The sequence below is a fragment of the Leopardus geoffroyi genome, chromosome C1, assembly GCF_018350155.1.
Source record: "Leopardus geoffroyi isolate Oge1 chromosome C1, O.geoffroyi_Oge1_pat1.0, whole genome shotgun sequence".
In the NCBI taxonomy this organism is placed as follows: domain Eukaryota; kingdom Metazoa; phylum Chordata; class Mammalia; order Carnivora; family Felidae; genus Leopardus; species Leopardus geoffroyi.
Genome location: NC_059328.1, coordinates 177,513,545 through 177,540,291, shown reverse-complemented (window position 1 = coordinate 177,540,291; position 26,747 = coordinate 177,513,545). Strand labels below are relative to the sequence as shown.

Sequence of the window (26,747 nt, the reverse complement as noted above, 5' to 3'; positions counted from 1 at the left end):
GAATTACAGAAACCTCCTTATCCCCTCTACCTTATAGATAGAAATGGAGTGTGTATGTGAGGATATTAGAGAGAGAAATAGAGAATATTTGAGAGTGCATGCACATGTGTGAGAGAGGGGGTGTATGCACGTGTGAGAGAAGGAGTGTGAGAGAGAGTAGGAGGGGGCACACGGTGTTCCAGGCTTTAATTCTCATAAGCAACATAAGAATACTATTGAAAGTATGTGAATTTGGCTAAATTATGCATAAAATTGACAGTTCTAAATGTTCTGCCAAAGGCTAGAGCTGCAGATTTTCCCTTCAAGACAGGAAGCAAAACCCAAGCACAGCCCTTTCCTGTGCTCTCCCTAGTATTTCAGTGACACTTTATTTATGCTTAGGTGCTTGGAAGAGTATTACTAATTGAGCAGGAATTTTTCCTCTTCAATATTTTATTGAAGTGTTTCAAGCAACACTAGTAGCACAATATCCACTATTAAGAACTTTGCACATCAATGTAACTGCTACACGATGTCATTCATTTATTGAAATTATCGTTATTACGAACACATAATGGAAAAATGCTCCTCAAAAGAGGAAGGAGAACATTGACCATCCATAGGACAAAGCTGTCTTCAAAAGATAAGAGATGTGGGAAATTGTTCACAGTTGGGTTTTCAAGTACATGAGAACAGAGTTCATCTACGTGCATGTATCCACAGGCGCAAGGTTTTGGATAAGGAGGCTCAGGAATGTCTCCAGTTGCTTCCTTGATCTGTATGCAATCAGTCCTCCCTTGTTGGCCCACCGATCCACGCCAGCAGCACCTTCGTTTTCCACGTGGTACACCAGCTGTGGCAAATCAAGCCCCATTTCTGAATTTCTTTGCAGGCATTCTCTTAAGTCTACCATTCCCCCACCCATGGCCCTGAGTATGGCATGAGCCGCACAAGAGTCCCACTTGAACGTGGTATCCTCTGAAAAGATGTAAATGTCAACAAGGCCTTGGACAACACAAAGGCTCTTGTAACCAGCCCCGGCTGCCCGGAATATGCGCTCGCCACATACACGTGACAACGCGGCTTTGATAGTGTCCTTTTCACTCGTACTAATGACCGCTGAAAACGGGTGGGAGCATTCCGCCTCAGAGCTGGTGTTTTCAGTCATTTGGCTCCGTGCTTCACTGTTCTTTCTTGTAGAGTCAAGACGCTGAAGTGAATGGATGTTGGTATCCATGTAAGAAAGGCCCCAGTAGCACTGTCCTTTCCACCTGCAGAAGAGAACTTTCAGTTTGTGGCCATAGGCTGTCACATTTGTTTTATTACTTATGTTGTTTTCCAACAGGATGATATGAAAAAAGTGTATCAGGCAACAAATCTCAATGCCCTTAAGGCTAGAAATAGGTATCAAGTAGCTAATTGGTTTGTAAAAGTAACTCCTATGCCTGCACGTGTCATGTGGCTGCCAGTTAGGAATGCTGTCAGCATTATCACATCAGTCTAGAACAATGTGGAAACATCTGTGGGATTTCTGGCCTCCAGGAATGGTCTGACCTCTTGTACTTCTATTTTTAAGCTGCTTGTGTTCCATTTTTCCCAACTCTGTGGGAACTCTGGAAGGGAGAGGACATGTCTGTAGTTCATGTGGCATCTAGCAGAGCACCTTGCAGTTTCTATCAGCATCCACCAAGCCCCCACTAAAATTATATTTAACCCAGGATTGAAAATAGAAGGAATTTTAATTTAAACCTGCAGACTTTAGTAGGAACCCCTTAGTGTATCAAGTCATGGTAATGTCATGTGGAGTGATAGATCTTACCTGAGTGTGTTTAGATCTTGTGATACAAAAGGTTGGTTGATGACTCCCATTAGGGGCACTCCTGTCTGTAGGTCATAGACACCAATTAAAATGGTGACACACTGAAGTCCACTGGGGAAGATTCCTTGGTTGGATTTAATGTCAGCAGAACCTTTTATATACTGATAAGTTGAATCTGGAAAAAAAAAATGAAGCACATTTGTTTGGATTCAGGTAATGATTATTTCAAAGATAATGATGGATACAACTGGAAACGCTGTGCTGTATCATTTCTGTGTTCTACCAATTTGGTAACTGCTGTGGTCTGAATGTATTCTCCCCAAATTCTAACCCCATAAAGGTGATCGTATTAGTAAGTTAGGCCTTTGGGAGATACCTAAGTCATGAGGGTGAAACCTTAATTAATGAGATTAGTGCCTTATAGAAGAGGCTCCAGAGAGATCCTTAGTCCCTTCCACTCTATAAGGACATGGTGAGAAGGTGCCAGCTATGAAGCAGGAAGAGGGCCCTCATCTCACCATGCTGGCACTCCAGAACTTTGAGAAATAAGTTTCTATTGTTTATAAGCTACCTAGTCCATGGTATTTTGTTAGCACAGCCCGAACAGACTAAGAGAGTAATCAGTCAAGTTTTGCCTTTGAGTGTCACTCGTTTCAAATTGTTATTTGACCTCTTGTACTTCCATTTTCAAGCTGCTTGTGTTCCATTTTTCCCAACTCTGTGGGAACTCTTGAAGGGAGAGGACATGTCTGTAGTTCATGTGGCATCTAGCATAGCACCTCGCATACCATAAGCACTCAAATATCCATCATATGTCAAAAGCATTTAAAAGCTAATGACTCAGGATGACTGTGGTGGGATTCTTTAGAGCCTGTTACTAATCAGAGGACAAGTATAGTGTGGATGGATGGGAAAATCTCCTTCCAGAAATCTCTCAGGGGTGAAATTACCTTTTTTTTTTTTTGTCCCTCAAATTAAATTTTTTTAAAAATGTTTTATTTATTTTTGAGACAGAGACAGAGCATGAGTGGGGGAGGGGCAGAGAGAGAGGGAGACAGAATCCGAAGCAGGCTCCAGGCCCTGAGCCATCAGTGTAGAGAGTGACGCGGGGCTCGAACTCACAAACTGTGAGATCATGACCTGAGCCGAAGTCGGGCACTTAACTGACTGAGCCACCCAGGCACCCCTGTCCCTTAAATTAGAAGAGGGAGTCAGTGATGGTGGCACAAAAGGAAGAAATTGATAGTCCTCCTGTGAAAAAGAAGGCAATGAGCTTAAGAGACATACATGCCAGCAGCTGACTGCCAACATCTAGTAGTGAGTTAATACCCAGTTAAGGTGTGCTGTGCAAAAGAGCTGGCTAGCAGAATCAATTCAGGATAGAACCAAGAAATAGGAGATTCTGGTCCCTCAGAAAACCACAACTAATGCTAATTTACCATTGTGTGATAAAAGATTTTGGGAAATCTTAGTTTGCATATGTAAGCCATCGATTGAATGTTCTGTAATTCCCTGGTGATTAAAGGCACTTCTGTAATGTTATATTAATGTGCTTGCAAGATGGGAGGATGGGGGCGGGGGTGCCTGGGAGTGGTCCCAGCTGTATTGGGCAGAATGTGGTAGGCAAGTGGAAACGAAAAAAAAAGGAGAGACTCTGCAAATTAATATCCTGGGCATTGTATTAATAGCATCACTGAAATAGACCTACACTGTTAAAACACAGAGCTATAAACTAGGGTTCTACCACAACCATGCCCAAGAAAATAATAGGTAAGATTTACGTAGGGCACACAAACTGGGAGTGAATCACATTCAGCTGTGTTATACTGTGTTTTGCTTGACCTATACAGTGGTTTTGACTGTTTACTTGTTTAATTGAATTAGTAGTCAGTGGTTAAAAAATGGGAGCTATCACTTAAAAACCTGGATTTTGGTTTCTCTTTAAAAACCTAAACATCTAGACTGTACTCCTCTATGGCAACAATCTGCTAGAGCTGAGTATTCTTTAAATGGCACGTGTGCTCAATTAGTTATAGCTACTATTAGTTCATTATTCTCTCATATTTACCAGTCTGGCCTCTGAAGTCTTTCAAAGATGAATTAATTCAGCTTTGTGTGTGTGTGTGTGTACGTTAATTCAGCTTTGTATATATATGCACACACAGAGATGGCACACAAATACTTGTGCATATCCATTGTAGAAATGTTACAAGTATACACATAACAACACATCATCACACGTATACTTTCACTCTTCACTATTCATTTTATAACTCTGAAATGTTAAAATCTTCTAGGAGAATTAAACTACACTCTGAATTTTTATTTTTCCATGCCTCCTCCCACAAAAGGATTACTAATAAGAACAAATAAAAGCAAACATTCTCCTCTACTTACCTATGGGATCCACCCAGATTCCCAAAATGTCCTGTGGAATGCTGATCTCTATTGAATCCAGAGTTGGGTCAGTAAAAGTGACATCCTGATGGACAACCTTGGCTAATGCTTCAGACGCCAACTTGTTACCATTAAGGACTTTGCTAAGAAGCTCTACTGTTTCTTCCTCTGTTGGACACAGTCTCAAGATAATCTTTTCCCCTGGAATAAAGACAAACTAAAAGCCATTACATTTCAAGAGCTCTGGGGGAGAAACAACAACTGAGGGGTGAGGAAGAGCCAAAGCTGTGCACTTAGATTGGGCGAGGGCAATATGTTCATACTCCTGGTTCCTACCCTGGTTGACTGCCAGAATCACCCAGGCAGCTTCACAAGGTCACAGGTGCCCAGTAGTGGCCGAAATACCTAGTATGACGTGAGGGGTAGATTCCAGGTATCAAAGAAACTTCTTCCCAGGAAAATGTCCACAGGGGAACATGCATACAATCTTGCATCTAGTTTAAGGGAGCTCATGAACCAGTTAAGAAACCCTGAATCCCGAGCCCTTGATAATATTTATGTTTTATGCCTTCTGCCTTCTGAATATACACAGGTCACCTTGTTAGTGTTAGAATGTATTATCGAAAAGAAGGGAGGTTTTATCAGCACACGAAATGCTTCTACCTCCCTCTATAAAACTGCTTTTAACTAAAAGGTGTTTATGCAACTTTACAGCAAAGTACCATAAGATGAAGTGTAACTACTCTTTACGTGTGGTAAACTGCATGACTCTAAATGACATACCTAAAAATAGCTCTCCTCTGTGAAACCCACTGGAAATTAGGATGTAAGTAAAGCTACTCATCCAAATGAAACCACAAGTTACCAAATCCAGCTGCTTCACGAGCACTTTGAACATGCTTCTTAGACCCTTGGTTAATCTGGTTTCTAGCTCCCAACAGAAGTGAGGAAAGAGGCAAAAATAGGCAACTTAGTAGCAACACAAAGGGACGGCAATGGTGAATATAAACTTTTTTTTTTTTTTTTAAATTTTTTTTTTCAACGTTTATTTATTTTTTGGGGGACAGAGAGAGACAGAGCATGAACGGGGGAGGGGCAGAGAGAGAGGGAGACACAGAATCAGAAGCAGGCTCCAGGCTCTGAGCCATCAGCCCAGAGCCCGACGCGGGGCTCGAACTCACGGACCGCGAGATCGTGACCTGGCTGAAGTCGGACGCTTAACCGACTGCGCCACCCAGGCGCCCCTATAAACTTTTTAAAAGAAGAAGACATGGCACTTTGGGGCTTTTTAGGTACATAGACAAGTACTCCTAGTGACCCTAGCCATTCCAAGGACTGGCAGCAGCATCACCTGAGAGCCTGTTAGAAATTCAGAACTTCAGGGGCGCCTGGGTGGCGCAGTCGGTTAAGCGTCCGACTTCAGCCAGGTCACGATCTCGCGGTCTGTGAGTTCGAGCCCCGCCGCAGGCTCTGGGCTGATGGCTCAGAGCCTGGAGCCTGTTTCCGATTCTGTGTCTCCCTCTCTCTCTGCCCCTCACCCGTTCATGCTCTGTCTCTCTCTGTCCCAAAAATAAATAAACATTGAAAAAAAAAAATTAAAAAAAAAAAAAAGAAATTCAGAACTTCAGGCTCCATCCCACACCTGAGTTTTAAAGAATCCCAAGTGATTCATGTGATCATTAAAGTTTGGGAAACACAGTATGAATCTATTACAATGATGACTGTATCAGCAAGAAACATTCAATTCTATTTAGTTAAGTTCAAATTAAATTAGACTGTTGAAGTTGGGGAATCATAATGCTAATCACTGCCACTTAATCAAGCACCTATGACTGGGCTTGGTAAAAGTCATGGGATCAGGCCAAGAAGCAAATCATATCACATCACTCCTGCGCTTAAAATGCTCCAGTGAAGGGCACCTGGGTGGCTCAGTCAGTTAAGCATCTGACTCTTGATTTAGGCCCAGGTCATGAATCTCATGGTTTGTGAGATCAAGCCCCACATCAGGTTTCTCCTTGACAGTGAGGAGCCTATTTGGGATGTTCTCTCTCTCCCTCTCTCTCTGCCCCTCCCCTGCTCACTCTCACACACACACTCTCTCTCTCTGTCTCAAAATAAATAAACTTAAAAAAATAAAAAAGAATAAAAAAAAAAATCTCTAGTGAATTCCCGTCACACGTAGAGGAAAATTCAAACTCCTCCTGCAAACTTCCACGCTCTGTTCCTGCCCCCACTTACCTTATCCATCCCACGGGCCATGTTTCTGTGACCCACCCCCAGCACGCTAAACTCATTCTCCCCTTCGGTTCTCAGGAATATGTATGTGGAATGCCTTTTTGCCCCTATAATTCTAGGTAAATAAAATACTAAATTGTTTTTGAGGTAGGCAAGCATAGGACTTCTTATCAGTTAATCACAGGTGTTTTTTTCAACCTTAAGAAGTTTAAATGAGATTTCTCTCAATGAGTATCATAGAACTAATTGCATCTTAATACGCAGCCCACAAAGGGGAAAATTTTCCCAGCGTTAATCCTGAAATTAGTTTTTGCCTTTGTAACTGTGCCTCTAGAGGTTTAACTATTTGTCAGTGATCAGTGATTAAAGTTCACTATTTTAATCTTCTACCTTAAACAAATAAAACACCCAAACTAAAAATAATTTGTTTCTCTCTAAGGGATCAGAGATTTTGATATTTTTCTCTCTACCATAAGGGAACATGGAAGTAGATCAACGGACAATCTGGCCCACAGGAAACTAATTAAAGAAGACATAAAATTTGGTATTAAAGGAACCTTTTATTTAATCCAACTCCTTTTACCAAGGTTCTGAGACCAGAGAACTAATGAGGTGAACACGTTTTCTTTACTCAAGAGCACACAGTATTTCAGAGACAGGGCCTCTCTAGATTCTCAACCAAGGTCTATGGACTCCCCGGGGAGGTCCATGAATGGGTTTAAAACTTGGACCTAGGGGCACCTGGCCAGTTGACTGAGCATCCAAATTTTGATTTCCTCTCAGGTCATGGTACCAGCGTCATGGGATACAGCCCTGTGTCTGGCTCCAAACTGAGCACGGAGCCTACTTAAGATTGTTTCTCGGGGTGCCTGGGTGGCTCAGTCGGTTGAGCATCCGACTTCAGCTCGGGTCATGATCTCACGGCTTGTGAGTTCAAGCCCCACATCGGGCTCTGAGCTGACAGCTCGGAGCCTGGAGCCTGCTTCAGATTCTGTGTCTCCCACTCTCTCTGCCCCTTCCTCGCTCATGCTCTGTCTCTGTCTCTCTCTCAAGAATAAATAAAACATTAAAAAAAATTTTTTTAAAAAAAAGATTGTTTCTCTCCCTCTGCCCCTCTCATCTACTCATGCTCTCTCTCTAAAAAAGGAAAACAAAACAAAAACAAAAAACAAAAAACACAAAACTTGAACCTAAAATTGTCTATATAACTGTAAATGTGCATCTTTCTGAGAGCATCTGTAACTTCCATTAGATTCTCAAAGGGCCATGCAACTTCCCCAAACATTATTTAAATGGTACAGATTTATATATAAAATAATACATGTGGACTTGCTAAATACTTACAAGATACTACATCTCTCTAACTTGAATGGCATAATATTCTGAGGTACTCAATGAAGCTTAACATTAAAATATGCTATTTATATGAAAGGCTTACAAACATTCCTTTATTTCTTGATGTCATTGAAAATTACAATACCATATAATAATTAAATTATAAAAATACATTAGGATTCTTATACTTACCCAAATCATTAGTAAACTCATTGGATTCTTCTCCCAAAATGTTTTTTCCCAAGCCTGGAAACTGAATGATTTAGAGTATGACAAAGAAACAAAAAGACAAAAACAAAGACAAAGCAAAAACCAAAAAATCCCCAAATCCCACATACATGTTCAATTCTGTGCATATTCTCATTTTGTACTTCAAATTAAATAGTACAACTAGATCTGAAATTTAGAAATTTACAATCCCAGAAATCAATCTAGTATAAAAAGTGAAGTCAGGTTGGTTCAGTACTTAGTTTTCTAGTATTTTCCTGCTCCTTTGCCCCTCCAGGAAGTTCAAATCATGGTAGAAGTCTGGTTTCCTTATGTTCTGTTGGGTCTGCAGAAGTACTTTAGAAACTTCATCCTTCCACTTACAGGCGATAGAACTAGAATATTTGCAAAGGAGACACTTGAACTGTTGTTGCTCTTCAACAGCACCCTACTGGTTTATGTGAGTTAATGGGATTGACCAAGTACCTAAGACTATGACTTGAGACTGGACAGAAGGGATCAGAGGATGACATTAGATGTCATTGCTTTCCTTTTCAGGTGTCTTCCGCACTTGTTGGAGGTATCACGAGACTTCAGGCAAGGAAGGGGATACAGAAAAAAAAGGGGGGTTGGAATATTTTATTGACTGATAATGCATCAAAATAGAATGAAAAAATGGAGCTAAGTAAGAATCTTCTCTCATCCCTTGTATGACCAGGAAGCTTTCAGGGACATTTTGCTTCTGATCCTCTCTGTGGTAAAGATAATTTTTCTCAAAATATGTGCTTAGTTACGATATGCATGATGTTCTCAGGGAACAAAAGCAAGGAAACGCTTCAGATATTTGAACCCAGTCATTTGCAGATGGCCAAGAGCTTTAACAATGCCTGCAACCACTTGTTATTTTTTTCCTCTTCTGAAGAACAATCCAAGTCAACAGGGGCTGCCAGTGAGCCCATTCATCCCGAGGCTACAGGATATAAGGGTCAGGAAACAAAGCCTCTTATATAGCCAGCAATGAATGTCGTTTATTTGTTCATAAGTCCTGTCATATGTTTATCAATGAACAGTTACCTCAGCTTGTTATAATGCTTGGGGGCAAATATTAGCCAATAACTGTGCATGTTGATACATTTCTAATGCAGTTGCTCAACCTTCTCTTGCACCCAACTATCTCGATCAGTAACAAAAATAAACTTGCTTCATTTATTGGAGCTAGATATTACAGGGCATGAAAAAGTATAGTTGGCAGAGATTTCAAGGGGTCATTTATTCTCTCTTCCTGCCTATGTTCAAGAATTCATTTAAATGGTTCCAAATGATTCCCAACATTTTGCGAATTTCATAGAAACTATTCCAATATTTTGTACTGCTTCCTGTAATAAAGTTCTATCCTCTCAAATCTTAAAAAAATATGGAATTATTAGATTATCATATAAAGGCAACATAGTATTGCAAAGAGCACAAACTCTAGAGCCAGTCGGCCTGTGTTCAAAAGCCAGCCCTGCTATTTGCTTGCTGTGTAACTTTGGACAAGTTACTTAACCTCTCTGTGCTTCCCTTTTCTCATCCATTACATTGGAATAATAGTTTCTACCTCATAAAATTATTACAATTTTAATATAAAATATAAATATAATATATTATTTATAATTATTTATATTATTTATAATTATATAATATAATAGTTACATAAATTAATATACTTAAAGCCCTTAGAAGTGCCTGACACACAGTGAGGACTCGTAATTGTCTGCTAGTGCTATTGTTTGTTATAACTACTTACAAATAGTTTCTTTTCCCAGTCAGCTTAAGATACCTAGAATCACAATCATTGTTAGTTGTAAATGTTTTTCTATTATAATAAAGGGAATTTCCAGTATCCAGGACAGTACAAGCCAATAACTGAGGCAACCATTAGATACAAGATTACATCAAAAGGTGGGATATGATATGTCAAGTTAAAAAAAGAACTCAATAAAACAGTATGTTCTCATTTCTACTGAGATCAGTTCTATGTGCCATGCAAACTACATGTAGACGGAAAATGTTCCTACAAGATTTGGTAAAACATAGCTGTCGTTCTCTCTAGTGTTAGGATTAAGGATTCTTATTTTTGCTTATTTTCCAGAGAACATGTATTATTTATTAAAAAGAAATTCATTGATAAGTAAAAAGCTCCACGCCCAAATGTTTCTCTTTAGTTGTCAGAATTGTGATTTTTTTCCCCTTATTTGCTTTTCCGTATTTTAAATTTTTTCTGCAATGAACATTTTGGTAATTTTGTAGTCAAAACAAGGGGACGGGAAAACCCAAGTTGTTTATTAGAATCCTAGGCGCTAGTATTCTGAGGTGGGGAGGGAAAAGGAAAAGGCACGCTATTCTATCGAAAAAAAAACCACAGGGCAATTACCTTGGCTGTGACCTTTCTTACCTTGTTCTCCATATTCTGTTTTATAACTTCCTGTACCAGTACATCAGCCAGGGTCTTGAAATCAACTGCAAACTTCTTGTTCTTTTCTCCCTCTTTCTTTTCTTCTATCAGCAGCTGGAAGAGGGCTTCCTGCTGCCTGCATGCCCGGGCGATGTTGGCAGCTTTCTCAGAGACACGGAGCAGCTCCCGGAGGATAGCTGACATTCTGAACCTTGCTTTCCAGTGGCGGTGCTGGTGGAATCGGCACCTACCCTCTGGGCTGTCAGCTGGAAAAGTACAAGAATGTGAAAGAGAAAGCAGTTCAGGGAATGATGTCAGGGTGCCTCTGACACTACTAAACAGCCCGTCTGGCAGTCAACCTGGTCGGCAGGGCTGAACAGCTAGCATATGCCCTAGTCACATCTTCAGTGTGAAAGAGCAGATCGCATCTAAAATATCAAAGTTATTTTTTAATACTTCAAAATGTACTTTCAGTCTCAAAAATCCATTATGCAAAGAATTGAATTCTCAGAGAAGGGAAGTCTTTGAGAATCCTCTACATTATATTTCTAAATCCCTAGATGGACAGGCAGGTGGAAACAAGCACAATGTTAAAAGGAAAACAGAAGTCTTGTAATGACCTTACAATGATCACACAGGCTCAGTGGCAATGTTGAAGCAGCGCTTTCTTTCACCCTATTGGGGAAGAAGACAGAAGTGGAAGAGGATTTGTCCTTATCCGTTTTAGGGCAACTTTCTAAAGTACTAAGCATCACTTCAGCAAGCACTGTCGTGTCCTACAAGACTCTGAAGCCACGCTTGGGCTAACAGCTAAGCTGTCTTCCAACTACCTTTTTTTTTTAATGGGGAGAAAAAAGTCCCACAATCTGTGCTGCTGTAAAAGTTTAAATAGTAAAGTAAAACACGCAACTTGCTGGACTTTAAAAGTTCTGGCTTCGAAGAAGTATGCTGTCATACCTTGACATAGCAATTGGGTAATTAGGAAACATTTCTCACTTTTCAGCAGTAGGTGCATTTCACTGAAAGCTCCAACAAGCTTCAAATGCGATGTCATTGTGAGAATTACTGTGAGGATTCTCAGTTTTGTTTTACAGTCAAGGAAACCTGAAGTCTAGAAAGATTGGGTAACTTCTTCAGGGTTACAAAAGACTAAACGGCAGGGCTCTGAGTCAGTCTCATTCACAAGCCCAGGATCTTTATTGTCATAATAAACACTCAACTTCTTTAAAAAAAATTCCCTTAATGGACTCTCAGAGGCTGAGGATTAATATAACAAGGATGTCCTTGCAATGGAGTTAACTGTGAGTGGTCATAGTTGGTTTGTCTTAAGTTTGCCAAAAAAAAAAAAATGCTATATTCTTAAGATTATGCGTCAACCACCATGAGAAAATATGTCCAACCTCAACAGTAACAGAAGTGAATAAAAACAATGAGATCTCTTCCTTTGCTACTAGGTAGACAAAGCTATTTTAAGCTAGCATTCATTCTTGCAGGTATGGTGAAACAGGTGCGGATGCTCTACTCAGGGACATGCAAACGAATGGGTTTCCAGAGGGGGTTTGAGATAAATGTATCAAGATTGCTACATATGTCACTTATCTTTAGGCAGTAATTCCATTTTGGCTTAATTTGTGTTAAAAAAGTCAGAGTTGGGTTAAGATATATTTGCAAAAGAAGGATTAACATTGTTTACAATAGCAAAAGGTTGAAAATAATCTTAAATATTTGTAAAATGTATGACAGACTACTATGTGGTCCTTAAAATCATGTTTTTAAGGAATATTTAATAATATGGAGATATGTTAATGCTATAGCATTAAACGGGAAAACCTTATAGCTATGTATATAGTATGATAATATGTTACCAATTTGTGTTTATATGCACACATACATTCTCTAGGTGTGTGTGTGTGTGTGTGTGTGTACACATATATACATATATATGTATACATATATATACATACATATATATGTATATATGTGTATATATATATCGAGAGAGAGAGAGAGAGAGAGGAGAGAGCGAGATTGAAAGACCAGTAGGTGATGCTGTACTGGTAGTTATGCAGATATTTAATGGTAGTTATTGAGTACGAAATTGTAAATGATTTTTTTTATTATGCTTTTCTATAATTTTCAAATATTCTACAATAAATATATACTATTTTTATAATAAGAAATGACATTCAAAAGTATCTTGGGACAATTAAGCATGAAGGACAATAATTCGTCAATTTGTGGAGACAGTTGTCCAAAGTAGTACTATGGTAATAACACAAAGAGCTGTCAAGTGGTAGAGAAGATGAAGTTAAAAATTAAACAAAAACACCTATCTACCTAACTGCCATTTTTCATCCAGGAGTGAATAATAGTCAAAGATTCATTTGGTTGACTTGAACCTAAACACTAAGAAAAACAGGGGCACCTGGGTGGCTCAGTCGGTTAAGCATCCAACTTCAGCTCAGGTCATGATCTCCTGGTTTGTGATTTCGAGCCCCACATCAGGTTCTGTGCTGATAGCTCAGAGCCTGCAGCCTGCTTCAGATTCTGTGTCTCCCTCTCTCTGTTCCTTTCCCTCTCACACTGTGCCTCTCTTTCTCTCAAAAGTAAATAAACATTAAAACATTTAAAAAAAAGTTATATTAATAAGCTGAGGCACTTTGACTTAGAAATAATTTATGGCACCTGTACACTATAAATTATAAATTATATGAAATGTGTATATACCCGGATACATACATATCTTGGAATACACATGCCCCAAGGGTATAAATTCAGTAACTCTGATAATATTGATTTCTTTGTAAATGTTCTAAGTAACTGATTATAAGTGAAGAGAAAATAATCAGTGAACCAATAGCATCCAAATAGCTTACCTTAAAAGCAGCATAAAGATTTTAAGGAGTCTAATTTGAAAACTTTCTAGATAAACAGTATCAGTATTGTCTATTTCCCTCAACTTTGTTAAAACCAAGTTTGTTTAAAGAAACACTATACCACTGCACTATTGCACAACCAAGAAACTTTCCCTATGATGCCCTCAGAACACTCAGGTGAGCTACTTACAGAAGCCACACCACTACCCCTTTCTTCCCATAGAAAGCTCACCCCAGGGATCTGGAGTTTCTCCCCTTTGAACTTGACCTTTATTTCCTCAATAATGACCATTCTCTCACAACTTGAGCACAGCAGCTTGACCAGCAGGAAAGAAGTATCAGCTATAAACTTCAGTCCTGCAATTAATAGGTGTACAGATTTTAGGAATTCATCATAACACAATACTCGGGTTTTTCAGTTCCAAAGTTATCTTAGAGTCCAACCTTAATCACTCTTTCTTCTGACCCTGGGCAACACTATCATATTTTGTTAAGCTCCAGATTGAATGCCCAGTTTCAACTTCGGACTATGCTTTCTCCAGCCATCCTATAGAACCCAGCACTGTTTACCTTTCTCCAGGATCCTAGCTTCCTAAAAAATCTCTCACAGCTATCATTATCTACATGCAAAACTTTCTGATTAATTTGCACAACTAGCCTGCTACTTTCTGGCTGAATGGACCATTTCCACCATATAAACTGAACCAACATTCTCTGTGCTTCTCTTCAAACTGCTTCCATGTATCTCTCACCATCGGCCCTCAACTCAGGTCACTCAGGCCATTAGCCTGAGGGGAGCACTGAACAATTCATCCTCACCTTGAGTGACTCAACTGGAATAACTCAAATTGTCTGTGGAAAAACTGAGGTCTACACTAGATGCTGAATTTCTTCAGGTTTATCAATAACTCTTAAAAACACTTATGGAAATTATCTTTCAGATGCTTTTTTTAAATGTTTATTTTGAGAGAGAGAGAGCACACACGAGTTGGGGAGGGGCAGAGAAAGAGAGAGACAGAGAGAGAGAGAGAGAGAGAGAGAATCCCAAGCAGGCTCTGTGCTCTCAGCACAGAGTCTGACTCGAGCCTCAATCTCACAAGCTGCGAGACCATGACCTGAGCTGAAATCAAGAGTCAGGTGCTTAACTGACTGAGCTACCCAGGCATCCCTCAGATGATTTTTAAAAACAAGTCTACATACTCATTTTTTAACCTAAGCTAGTTTTATTTAAACATTTCAAATGCCTTAAATGAAAATTATTACGGACTCATGATTAGTAAGTTATGAAATTTACCATAATTTAATAGCCTTTAATAAAGAAGAAATTATTTTTGATTAGTATTTCTTAATAGTTGTTCTGAGAACCACCTGTATCAGAATTAACCAAGGTGCCTACTAAAAAGACAAATTCCTGGGCTCCATCCAAACTTGGTGAATCAGAATCTTTAGGGAAAGGGCCTAGGAATCTATATTTTTGTCAGCCTCCTAGATGATGCTGACCACTGAGGTTTTTTTAATATATTTTTTTCAATGTTTATTTTTTGAGAGACAGAGACAGAGAATGAGCTGGGTAGGGGCAGAGAGCGGGGGGGGAGACACAGAATCCGAAGCAGGCTCCAGGCTCTAAGCTGTCAGCACAAAGCCCGACACGGGGCTTGATTTCACAAACCATGAGATCATGACCTGAGCCAAAGTCTGATGCCTAACCGACTGAGCCACCCAGGCTCCCCTGACCACTGAGATTGAATATCTACTATTCTTCAGGCCCACTTCTTCTTCTTCAACACCATTCTGGCAAGCCCATGGGGGCTGGCACCTGGTGGCAGATATCATGGTGGAACCATGTAGGTGCAAGAGTTCCTCTATTGGTTATCCACATGCAGAGACAGGGCCAAGTTAAAATAATAGCTAACATGTATTGGGTGCTTGCTGTATGCCAGGTATCCTTCTAAGCACTTTACATATATTATTTATTTAATTTTCACAAAACCTGATGAAGAAGGTACTGTTATCTCTATTTTACAGATAAAGAGACTGAGGCACAGGAGGTTAAGTAGTTTGTCCAAAATCACACAGCTAGGAAGTGACTGTGACAAGATCCAAGTCCCAGGAAAATGGCAGTCGCTCTATTAGCCAGCACCGTAGCCAATAAAATTCTTTCATAAATTCTTACCTGTTAAGTCAGGGGAAAAGTAATTATTGGGTAAATAACCATAAGTATATTATTACTATAAGGTACATTATATAGCAAAAAAATTAGAGAAACACACCTAGCTGACAGCTGTCACTAATTTGACTATTAAAAATCACTATCTGACACTTGACTTCCTTTGTACTCTTAGAAAAACCTTTCCCCAGCTGATCTCCAATGTATACCATCTTTGCTGGAAAGTAAAATCTCATCCATCATATTCTACTGATGTCTCACTTAAGTGGCTGTGTTGGCATCAGCGGGAAGGGCTTAGCTCATTCCAAATATCTAATTCCTGTTGCATCAGTTTGCTAGGGTTGCCAGAACAAAATGCCACAGACAGGGTGGCTTCAACAACAGAAATGTATTTTCTCATAGTTCTGAAGTTCCAAGAGCAAGGTGTCTACACGTTTGGTTTCTCCTGAAGCCTCCCTCCTTGATGTGCAGATGACCACCTCCTCGCTGTGTCCTCCTATAGCCTTTCCTCTGTGCATGAACATCCCCGGTGTCTCTCCCTCTTTTTATAAAGACACCAGTCAGATTGGATGAGGGCTCATCCATATGATATCATAAACCCTAATGATCTCTTTGAAGACCCTGTCTCCAAATACAGTCACATTATGAGGTACTGGGGGTTAGGGCTACAACATGCACATTTTGAGGGAATACAACTTATCACCCAACACCTCTCCTGAAAGAGAGACCTTGATAATCTTAGCAAATGTCAACAAAATCTATTCCTTCATCTTCTGTCTTCTGGCCAGATAGTAAAGATGGAGTAAGGTACTTTGCCCCGTCTATATGGTCAATAAATTTAATTCTGTGAGTCAGTCTTTCCTAATAGGAGGTACTCACTTTAACAGCCAAATCATTAATGATACAGTGAACATTGAAATAACCTCCTGTAAGCCTTACTCTGGGACAACCTACTTCAAGGCACTTTTGAGCAGAACAGGTTTGAAGAAGTTATATTCCTCACCATCTCAGACCAAATGTATGTCAACATAATAGTGTATCGCAATGTCAGACAGAAATGGTCTCTTTAGCTTTTGGGGGATTTTTTCATCCCCAGTTGGAGAAATATTGAATACATTGAAGTGGGTGAAAAAACTGTTCTTAAGACTTTTCATGGGAACCCAAATCTCTACACAGACAAAACTCCATTTTAATTCCAACCATCCTGTCATCTCATCAGAACACCAGTATTTTAAAAATCACATTTGAATAATATATGCATATTTCAGATGTGATAAACAGTACAGTGGGAAAGACACAGGCTTTGGAGACAAACCTGGGATCAAAACCTGGCTTTGCCATGAACTAGCTGTGGGGCATCAGGTAATTTACTTATGCCGTCTGAGCCTCTCTCCTCATCTGTAATATGAATATAATAAAGTGCAGGGACACTGTGAAGATCAAATGAGATATTTCTGGAAAAGTACCGAGCACAGAGCTTTGCATATAGTAGATAACAAAGGACAGCTATGACTATTAAATACAAATTCACAGAAATACAGTCACGTGTCCTTCCTTGAGAAAATAAGAGGTTGGCAACTTTATATGGGTCGCCAAAATCTTTTCTGAAAATTTACTAGTCCATTAAATCCCAAAGGCTGGGAGCTACTTGTAATTCTCTGAATGACCCAGATAAACTTCCTTTATGCAGGCCAGATCTGATTGCTTCAGTTTCTGGGCGTCTGAGTGGAAATTTGGCTCCTGGAGGCTGTATGACTACTCTGACATCATGGTAGGCCCTGTATGGATGGCTTGAGAGGATCATTATACTGTCAAGGGGGACATTTTGTCAGGATATTTTATGGGGATTCTAGGGCCCAAGTGTGTTCTTTTTTGTGTGAAGAGCCTGGTTGTACCAGGAACTGGCCTTGCCCCTTAGCTGTTTACAGTGACAGAAGTGTGACGACATTGATAAGGGCCCTCAGCAAAACAGAACTGCTAATGAGTAAGCAAGTAGGTCAAAGCATTTCTGTTGTCATTCCTTTCTTCCTGCAGATAACTTCATAAACAACATTACAGGGACAAACTCTGTATTTACAAAGCTCAGAGAAAATGCATCAGATGACATTATTAAATACCTCTGAGGTATGTGCTAAGAGTTATAAGAAACCACACACCTTTGAAACTTCGGGTTTTTGTAAAATGTTTATTTTTAAGAGAGAGAGAGAGCGAGAGTGTGCACCCAAGAGTAGGGGAGGGGCAGAGAGAGAGGGAGACAGAGGATCCCAAGCGGGCTCCTTGCTGGCAGCAGGCTCACAGGGCTGGAACTAATTAATGAACTGAGAGATTGTGACCTGAGCTGAAGTTGGACACTCAACTGACTGAGCCACCCAGGTGCCCCAAAGTTTTGGTTTTTAAAAGCTTTATTTTTATGCAATCTCTACATTCAAAGTGGGGCTCGAACTCACGACCCCAAGATTAAGAGTTGCACGTTCTACTGGCTGAGGCAGCCAAGTACCCCAGAAACCACACACCTTTAAATCTCCTGCCAGACAGAGCCTAGACAAGCAAACCAATGTACTGGTGTTGGTGAGATGGAACACAGATTTGGCTGGCCTCTGTGCTCCAGGTGCACAAGAAGGAGGGTCAGGCATGGTTCCTGGAGGAGCCAACTGCTGAACTGACTGTTCTCTCTCTTTCTCCCTGCCCTCCCCTTTTAAAAAATACTTTTTATCGAATTAGAAACACATGCAGAAAAGTATGCAGGTTCAAAGTGCATAGCTTGATGAATTTACACAAAGTCAACCTACTCATGCAACTGTCACTCAGATCCAGAACATTACCAGTGCCTAAAAGCCCCCATCATATCCCCCCATCAGTAACCTCTCCTTCTTCTCCAAGAGGAACCACCATTGACAAACATGTTTAAATGGATTTTCTTCCACCAAAATTAATCTGTCAAGGATTATTCATTATGTAAATTTTCAAATTATAACTGTTAGGAGAAATGTGATTCAAAGGAGTTCTTTATTGATCTTTTTAGACAATTGCTATTATTTTTTATTTCTGTGATGATAAGTAACATGACCCAAATATATTCTCTGAATATTACAGTAGGAAAGCAAGGTCATAGATCACGTTCTGTATCATTTTTTTGCAGGCTGGGTGTAGCAGCCTGCCTCCTGTCATTCTACTTCCACGTTATAGAGGCAAAAGTTGATTTTTAACAGATATTGACAGATGTTGAATAAATCAATACCAAAAACTGAATGTAACATTTGCCTTTAAAGGAACACAAACTAATAAAAGAATATAGTCCTTTTATTCAAAAAGTTCAAACTAGTAAAAAGACATAAATTGCTCATTAAAGCCAACATGTAAAAATTATCCTGCATGCTTGCTAATCCTACAACCATAGATAACTATCTAAGTTGGTTAATATTTATCTTCCCGATCTGAATTCTTTATTTCTATCTCCCCATTCTTTGGTATTAATGATGCTTACCATCAGTCATGTTTGTAAAACAGAGCTTTCTTATTCCCAGGTCAAATTGGGACTATATGTGATTGATTATATGTGATTCTTACAAATTCCCAGGAGAAAAACAGATGTTTTCTAGAATTTGGAAGATCAGATCCTATTTAAAAAGCAATTGATAATGAAAAATTATGACATCACTATAACTAAACTAGGTTCTCCTTAAGCAATATTAAAAGAACAGTTTCTGGGGCACCTGGGTGGCTCAGTCAGTTAAGTGTCTGACTCTTGATTTTGCCTCAGGTCAAGATCTCATGGTTCTTGCGATAAAGCTTCTCATGGGGGTCTGCACTGTCAGAGCCTCCTTGGGATTCTCTCTCCCTCTCTGCCTCTCCCCTGCTGCATGGGCATGTGCACACACACTCTCTCTCTCTCAAACTAAATAAACATTAAAAAAAGAGAACAGTTTGCTTTGATCATTTGAATTTAACTCCTTTGCTGTTTTTTTTTTTTTTTAATTTTTTAAATGTTTATTTTTGAGAGAGAAAGACAGAGTGTGAGTCGGGGAGGAGCAAAGCGAGAGAGGGAAACACAGAATCCAAAACAGGCTCCAGGCTCTGAGCTGTAGCAGAGTCTGATGCGGAGCTTGAACTTGGGATCAGCAAGATCATGACGTAGGCTAAAGTTGGATGTTCAACTGACTAAGCCATCCAGGTGCCCCTAACTCCTTTGCTATTAATTATAACTCTCATTAGCATTGCACTCTGTAAAGAAAAGGATACATTCAAGTATCTATTGATAAAGTTAGCAAACATTTACATTAATTTAAAATTGGATAATAGATTTTAAATATTTAGTTGATTAAAAATAAAAATAAGCTAGCAAACAAACCTCCTCCTCCCCTCAAAACACAAAATACAACAAAACAAGAGAAATAAAGAAAAGGAAGGAAGAGAGAAGAAAAAGACAGAATACTCTGACACTTTCCATTGTGGTAATTCATCTTGACAAATTCTTTTATAGATATTTAATATTCTATTTTGTTAATTTGTTTTTATATATAATTGACCATGTTTTATGCCCAGGTAAAGTTTTTTTTTTTTTTTTTTTCTCTTTTGGATGGAGTTAGGTCATTTTAGTAAAAGTTATAAATAAGTTATTAAAATGTGTGTGCTTATCTTCCCTATTTAGAACACAAAAGGGGCAGTAAAGAAATCTGTTACATGAAAGAGAAATGATCAAACACAAGAATTTGCTGTAGATTACTAGTCACAGTAATCTATATTAAAAGCCCATTAATAAAATGTTCCTATAACATTAAAGGACTTGAGTTAACATTGCATACCACATAAAAGAGACTAAACATGCAAAAATGTTTGTTAGATTCAATCATCAGGAGGCTTGACTACAAAAGGATATAAAAGTTTCAGATTTCCTAAATGGGTGACTTCATCACATTAATAAAACCATAGCTTCCATTTAAGACCATTTTATGTACAGGAATGAGGATAGGTTATGTCACCTACTCATTCCAGCAATAGTTATTTCCCACTTGTGTTTCCCATCCTTGCCTTTTTCGTTGGTCTTTTTAAAATTTTGTCATTTTGACCTATTTGAAGTATCTTCTTTCCCTTAGAGATTCTGATTCAAGAAGTTCCAGGGGCGCCTGGGTGGCGCAGTCGGTTAAGCGTCCGACTTCAGCCAGGTCACGATCTCGCTGTCTGTGAGTTCGAGCCCCGCATCAGGCTCTGGGCTGATGGCTCAGAGCCTGGAGCCTGTTTCCGATTCTGTGTCTCCCTCTCTCTCTGCCCCTACCCCGTTCATGCTCTGTCTCTCTCTGTCCCAAAAAAAAAAAAAAAAAAAAAAAACGCTGAAAAAAAAAAATTAAAAAAAAAAAAAAAAAAAAAAGAAGTTCCAAGCTGCAACCTGGGAATCTTTAAACCACTTTTGTTGCCCCCTCCCCTATGTGCCTGAGGTATTTTTTTTTTTTTTTTAACTAGGCAAATCTGGGAAACACTATGCTAATCATGAGATGGGAAGAAAAATGTTGTCAACCCTGCTTTTATTTCTAAACCCTAAACCAAACAAAAACATCAGCGTACAGAGTTTTTTTTAGCTTCATTTAAAGATTCAAAATATTTTAACAAGGACATTTATTAAGAACACATCCAGAAAAAGTTCTCATATACACCATCCTCATCTTTAATAAAGGAGGAAGACACTTGTTATTAATCACTTTATATGATGTAATTATCTTTAAAAAATTTTTTAACATGTATTTATTTTTGAGAGACAGAGGGACAGCATGAGCAGGGGAGGGGTAGAGAGACACGGAAACACAGAATCCAAAGCAGGCTCCAGGCTCTGAGCTGTCAGCACAGAGCCTTACGTAGGTCTCAAACCCACAAACCAGGAGATCATGACCTGAGCCGAAGTCAGACGCTGAACCGACTGAGCCACCCAGACGCCCCAATGTAATTATCTTTACACAATTTATCTACAAGATGGACTAGAATAAGACATTTTCTAGTTGTTATCAGAGAGAAATAAAAGGAGAAATACATACATAATGAATAACCTTATAACTTTTGTTTCACAGTCCTTATATGCCCAACAAGACATATTTTCTTTCTTTTTTATTTTTCAGGAGTACCACAAGTACAGTCATAATTTAAATCTGTAATGAGGTATTTCACATCAAAGGGCAAGTCCAGGCTGCAATTTCCAAGCATGCAATTTCCAAGCACGGTTTAGTCCCAAAGCATGAAAAGAAATGGTAGCTTATTCCATGCAAAAAGTGTAACTTTATGCATCTTACATAATCCTCTTTATGACCAAGAACTAATTTAAAGAGTAGTATAAAAATCCACAAAAGCTTAAAAATAAAGTCGGCTCTAAATAATTCAATAAGTATGTTTTGAAAAAACGAACTTTTCCCCTGCCTTTATCTTTTCTTTATATTCCCTATTTTTAAAGTAAAAAATGAGGGGCGCCTGGGTGGCGCAGTCGGTTAAGCGTCCGACTTCAGCCAGGTCACGATCTCGCGGTCTGTGAGTTCGAGCCCCGCGTCAGGCTCTGGGCTGATGGCTCAGAGCCTGGAGCCTGTTTCTGATTCTGTGTCTCCCTCTCTCTCTGCCCCTCCCCCGTTCATGCTCTGTCTCTCTCTGTCCCAAAAATAAATAAACGTTGAAAAAAAAAAAAAAAGTAAAAAATGAGATCACTTAGCTAATTCATCACTCAATAGTAGTTCAGTGGATTATTTTCACCATTAGACTGTTATCCGGCTGAGTGGGGCTGATCCTCATCAACTTCTTTGGTTTCAAAGTTAGGAATCACAGGAAAAGGGCCAAAAAAATGTTTTATTTTCAATATGTGGGATTCACTTAAGTGGTCTGTCCATACAGCCTTAACCCCACTGTTCTTTTGAAGTGAATGCCATTCAAACAGAGGGCAAATTTCTGCTTGCTTATTCAATGCCTTAAAATTAGCTTTACAACTGGAAATCTCCAAAATACACACCTTAATTGTTCGTATGTATTTTTCATGGATGTACTAAATAATCTAGGGATTTTTTTCATGCTCTTTGTGTCTAACAGCGTATAGGATTCGGCCAAATTAAATTTTTCCCACTTACTATTCTGGCCACACCACCTATCTATGCACATCTCACAAAACCGCCCTTCCAAATGCAGAGAATTAAAAGCAAGGAAGTAAAGACTTTTCTAAATATAGCCTCATCATGTTTATTTTACGCTCATCTAGTAGGTCACCAGCGGCAGCCAGCAGCAACGGACACTTCGAAGCATCTCCCAAAGCAAAACCAAGGGGCGCTGGACAGCTACGCCATCTACCTGTTGAACCTGGGCAACTGCTCTCCGCAAATGTCAGGTCAGCTTCTTCGATCTGGAAATGCTCAAGATCGGGTTGTTTTTGTTTTTGTTTTTGTTTTTTTTAACAAAGTTGTTGGCTAACCTTTCTTCCCACCCTCTGCTTCTTTCGGGTCATTTCTGCAGGGCGGAGGGAGCCGAGGGAGCCGCGGGAGCCGCGAGCTCCTCGGACCGCCGGGCTGCAGCCGCGATGCGGGCGGGCCGGGTGGCAGCCTGACTGCCGCGGACAGAGGTCGTCACAGGCCGGGCGGAGAAGCACGGAGCCTCCCGGCCCCGGTTTACTCACCTACCGTCCGCTGGGGCGGTGGGGCGCGTGCCTTCCGCCCAGCCCGGGGACCCAGATCCGAGGAGTGGGGAGGCAGCGGCGGCGAGGCGAGGGGCACGCAAGAAGGAAACCGTATTACCTAAGCCGGGGATGCGGAGGGAAGGAGGCTGCAGCCTTTCCCTCCAGAAACGGAAGAGGCGGGGGAGGAGGAGGAGGAAAATGCGGCGGCGGCGGCGGAGGCGGCGGCGGGCGCGGAGGCTGGCGGAGGGGCTGCAGGCGGCTGGCCGCAGGCTTAGCCCGAGGGCTTGGGGTCCGCGGCACCGCGGGGGGCGCTCGAGGGGACCGCGAAGCGCGCCGTCGTGCTCGCTGTCCCGCTCGTCCCGGCTCTCGGACCGTCAGCATCCGCGGGGCCGCCGCCCTCCCGCGGCCCACGCGGGACCGCGGCGTGGAAACGCGGTGACGCCTGGAGGCTCCCGGGGCGGCGAGGGCATCCCACGCCCGCCAGGGCCAAGCGTCTGCGACGTCACAAGTAGAGCATGATGATTCAGGGAGCAGGGGCGCTAGGAGGAAAAGGCCCCCGGGTCACCTAACCCGCTGTTTTTGTTCTTTCCTTGCGGCCGCCCACAAATTTCGTTTGTGAAATCCTCCTGCTCCATTTTTCCGTACTCTTTTGGGGATTCAGGGTTTTTGACAGACAGGTCGGCAGCTCTGAACATAGACTTCCTGCCAGTGACAATCGGGTTCCACTATTCTAATAGAAATGTCAAGTGTGCTGGTGGTTCTCCAAACCAAGCCGGTGTCTCCCGGGCCTTTGCCTTATAAGGTGTGGGCCTAGGGCCACCTTGACAGGAAGCACATCATAGGTAGGGAACCCCTCTCTCTAAAAACCCTTTAAACTGTGGTTTTCAGGATGCCTTAAAAATGGTTTTGAGGGGCGCCTGTGTGGCTCAGTCAGTTAAGCATCTGACTTCCGCTCAGGCCATGATCTCTGAGTTAGTGGGTTCAAGCCCCCGTGTCCCGGCTCTGTGCTGACAGCTGGGAGCCTGGAGCCTGCTTTGGATTCTATGTCTCCCTGCCTCTCTCTGCCCCTCCCCTGCTCATGCGTGTGTGCGCTCTCTCTCTCTCAAAGATAAACATATAAATTTTTTTTTTAATATTTTTGAATTGGGGGTGGATTCAAAATTTTTAAAAAGCAACATGAAATTTTGAGTAGAAGGTGGCCTGGCAGCTGGCCCAACCGACTGAATGTTGTCTGTGAGTGCATTGGGCCTTCTGCCCTTTCCTTTCACTTCTTGGCACAGCTAGGAAATGATACAGCCCCAAACAGGGTGAACAAAACAGGCTCCTTCTGCAGGCATAACCGGGCCCTTCCACCTGGAGGACCAAGGAGACCAATATCTACATACCTGTAACTCACTCCATGGCTAGAAATTTAGAAGCTCTGTTTTAAAGTTCCAACTGGCAGGTTTTCTTAACTGTATTTTCCAAAAGCACCCAAGACTGCCTCCTGAGTTGTCAACGCCTGGTCCCCTGTTCCCTGGGCTGTGAGGAACCACCAACACAGGAGCCCAGGGCAACACTCAACTTGTCATAGTCCAGGAAATAGAGCTTACAACTTTCCATCTCCCAGACTGAACTCATGTTTCTGCTCCTAGCCTGCTTCTGTGGTCTCTAGCGTGGGACAACTCAAGTTCTTTTGCCGGCCGGATTCTCTAGCTACTATGATAATAGCTAAGGGCACTATGCTAAGTGCTTTTTGTGTTGTATAGCTGTTCTTTCTTAAATCAGTCCTGGGGTAGGTGTTATTGTTATTTCCACTTAAAAAGAAATCTGACCCTAAGAGGTTAGGTCATTTACTTAAACATGTAATGTGTAGTGAGGCCCAATTTGAACCCAGCAATGTGACTCCCATTCTATTACCTGTTGGTGTTTTAAATATCTTCCTCAGACTCTAAATTTGAGAAGGATTAAAAGATTTAAATGTTTTAGAAGTCTTAAAAGTGCAAGGAGAAAATATAAGTGAATTGCTTTTAATCTGAAAGTAAGCTTGGAGCAAAGGGCAAAATTACAAAGGAAAAGTGCCAGACTTGACTATAGAATTTTTAATTTCTTTCATCAAAAAGACTCATAAAGGTAAAAGACAAGTAAAAACTATCAAAAAATTTGCAATATGCAGGGCACCTGGGTGGCTCAGTCGGTTAAGCATCTGACACTTGGTTTTGGCTCCGGTCATGATCTCGCCATTAGTGAGTTGGAGCCCCTCATTGGGCTTTGTGCTGACAGCATGGAGCCTGCTTCGGATTCTCTGTCAACCACCAAGCTCAGTACTGAGAAGGATATAAGTTACTTCAGTGTTTCTAGAGGGCAACTTGGCCAAACCCAGTAAAAGCCTCAAAAAATGTTCACACCCTTTGCCTCAAAAACTGCATTTCTGGGAATTCATAATACAGGAATTGACAAATGTTTTCTGTAAGAGCCCGGATAGTAAATACTTTAGGCTTTGCAGGCCACATATGTTTCTGTTGCTTCTTTGTGTGTGTGCTTTTGTTTTTAAAACCCTTTAAAAATATGAGAGCTATTAGCTTCAGGGCTGTAGAAAAACAGGCTGTGGACTGAAATTGGCATGAAGGCAGTAATGTGTACAAAGAGTAGACTTCAAGAAAGTTCATCCTAGTGCATTTGGTAATAGCCAAAAAAGAAAGCAAACCCAAACCTAACCCAAAACCTAACCCAAAACTTCTATAAGTAGTCCCTTCAATAAAATCTCTTCTTTTTTTTTCAATATATGAAGTTTACTGTCAAATTGGTTTCCATACAACACCCAGTGCTCATCCGAAAAGGTGCCCTCCTCAATACCCATCACCCACCCCCCTTCAACCCTCAGTTTGTTCTCAGTTAATAAAATCTCTTCTGTTGAAACATCTGAGTGGAAGTTGGTTCTTGTTAGGACAGACTGATATGTTAAAGAACACTGGTGAATATCATAGAACTCCAATCTTTTATTTCTTAAGTGACAGGCCCGGATATTCTCAGATTTTATATCTGAGATTTTGACTATTTACAAGGTAATTATAGAATGATTTCAGGTTTCCTGAAGCAGGAATTTAAATTACCGTGGGTCCAGCGTTTGGGAATGTAACACTCTGACTATTGTTCTCTACTTCTCCAATAGTTTTTGAGAAATAACACTCCATTGTATTTTATTGAAGAAATCAAAGAGTCCAGTATAGTGGTGTTCTAACTTAATGTTTTCAGTGGAATCTTTAAGAAAATAAGCAATCTATAGGCACATAACATATAAATAAAAGCCACCTGCAGAGTTAAAGGAACCTTCTTCCTTATGTTTGAGGCATACTCTGCCCCTCTCCCCACCTTCACAGAACACCAGAGCTCTTTGGAACACAGTTTGAAAACACAGATTTAAAGAGTCCAAGTCTAGAAGATATATCCTTCATAAATTTCCAGTGTCTATTATATTTCTTTAGGTTAGATGCCTAGAATTACATAGTCTACAATATGACTACAATATGATAATTGCCCTTCAAAACACTCCTCACTGTCAATGATGTTGCCTATCTCATTACTGTGTCTATTATCAAATAACACCGACAAACAAACAAAAAAACCTTTCCTAATTTCACATCACAGTTTTAGTTGCATTTTTATTACTCCAAGTTCATTTTCCCTCA

The 26,747-nt window shown here is 40.5% G+C and overlaps 1 protein-coding gene across 6 annotated transcripts; it reads right to left on the bottom strand.

Moving 5' to 3' along the window:
• Positions 1–498: 498 nt before the first annotated feature.
• On the bottom strand, positions 499–23,311 carry INPP1 (inositol polyphosphate-1-phosphatase). 6 transcript variants are annotated; one of them, XM_045480529.1, is made up of 7 exons: positions 23,080–23,311; positions 11,027–11,081; positions 10,407–10,672; positions 7,958–8,018; positions 4,196–4,396; positions 1,799–1,973; positions 499–1,250 (listed from the first exon to the last, which is right to left on the bottom strand). In XM_045480529.1, exons 3-7 carry the CDS (start codon positions 10,608–10,610, stop codon positions 683–685), a joined length of 1,209 nt encoding a protein of 402 aa, XP_045336485.1. In that variant the 5' UTR covers positions 10,611–10,672; positions 11,027–11,081; positions 23,080–23,311; the 3' UTR covers positions 499–682. The 6 variants fall into 6 exon arrangements, with proteins under 6 accessions (XP_045336485.1, XP_045336486.1, XP_045336488.1 ...); XM_045480530.1 differs by lacking the exon at positions 11,027–11,081 and having other exon boundaries at positions 23,084–23,311; XM_045480532.1 differs by lacking the exon at positions 11,027–11,081 and having other exon boundaries at positions 23,198–23,301.
• Positions 23,312–26,747: the final 3,436 nt, after the last annotated feature.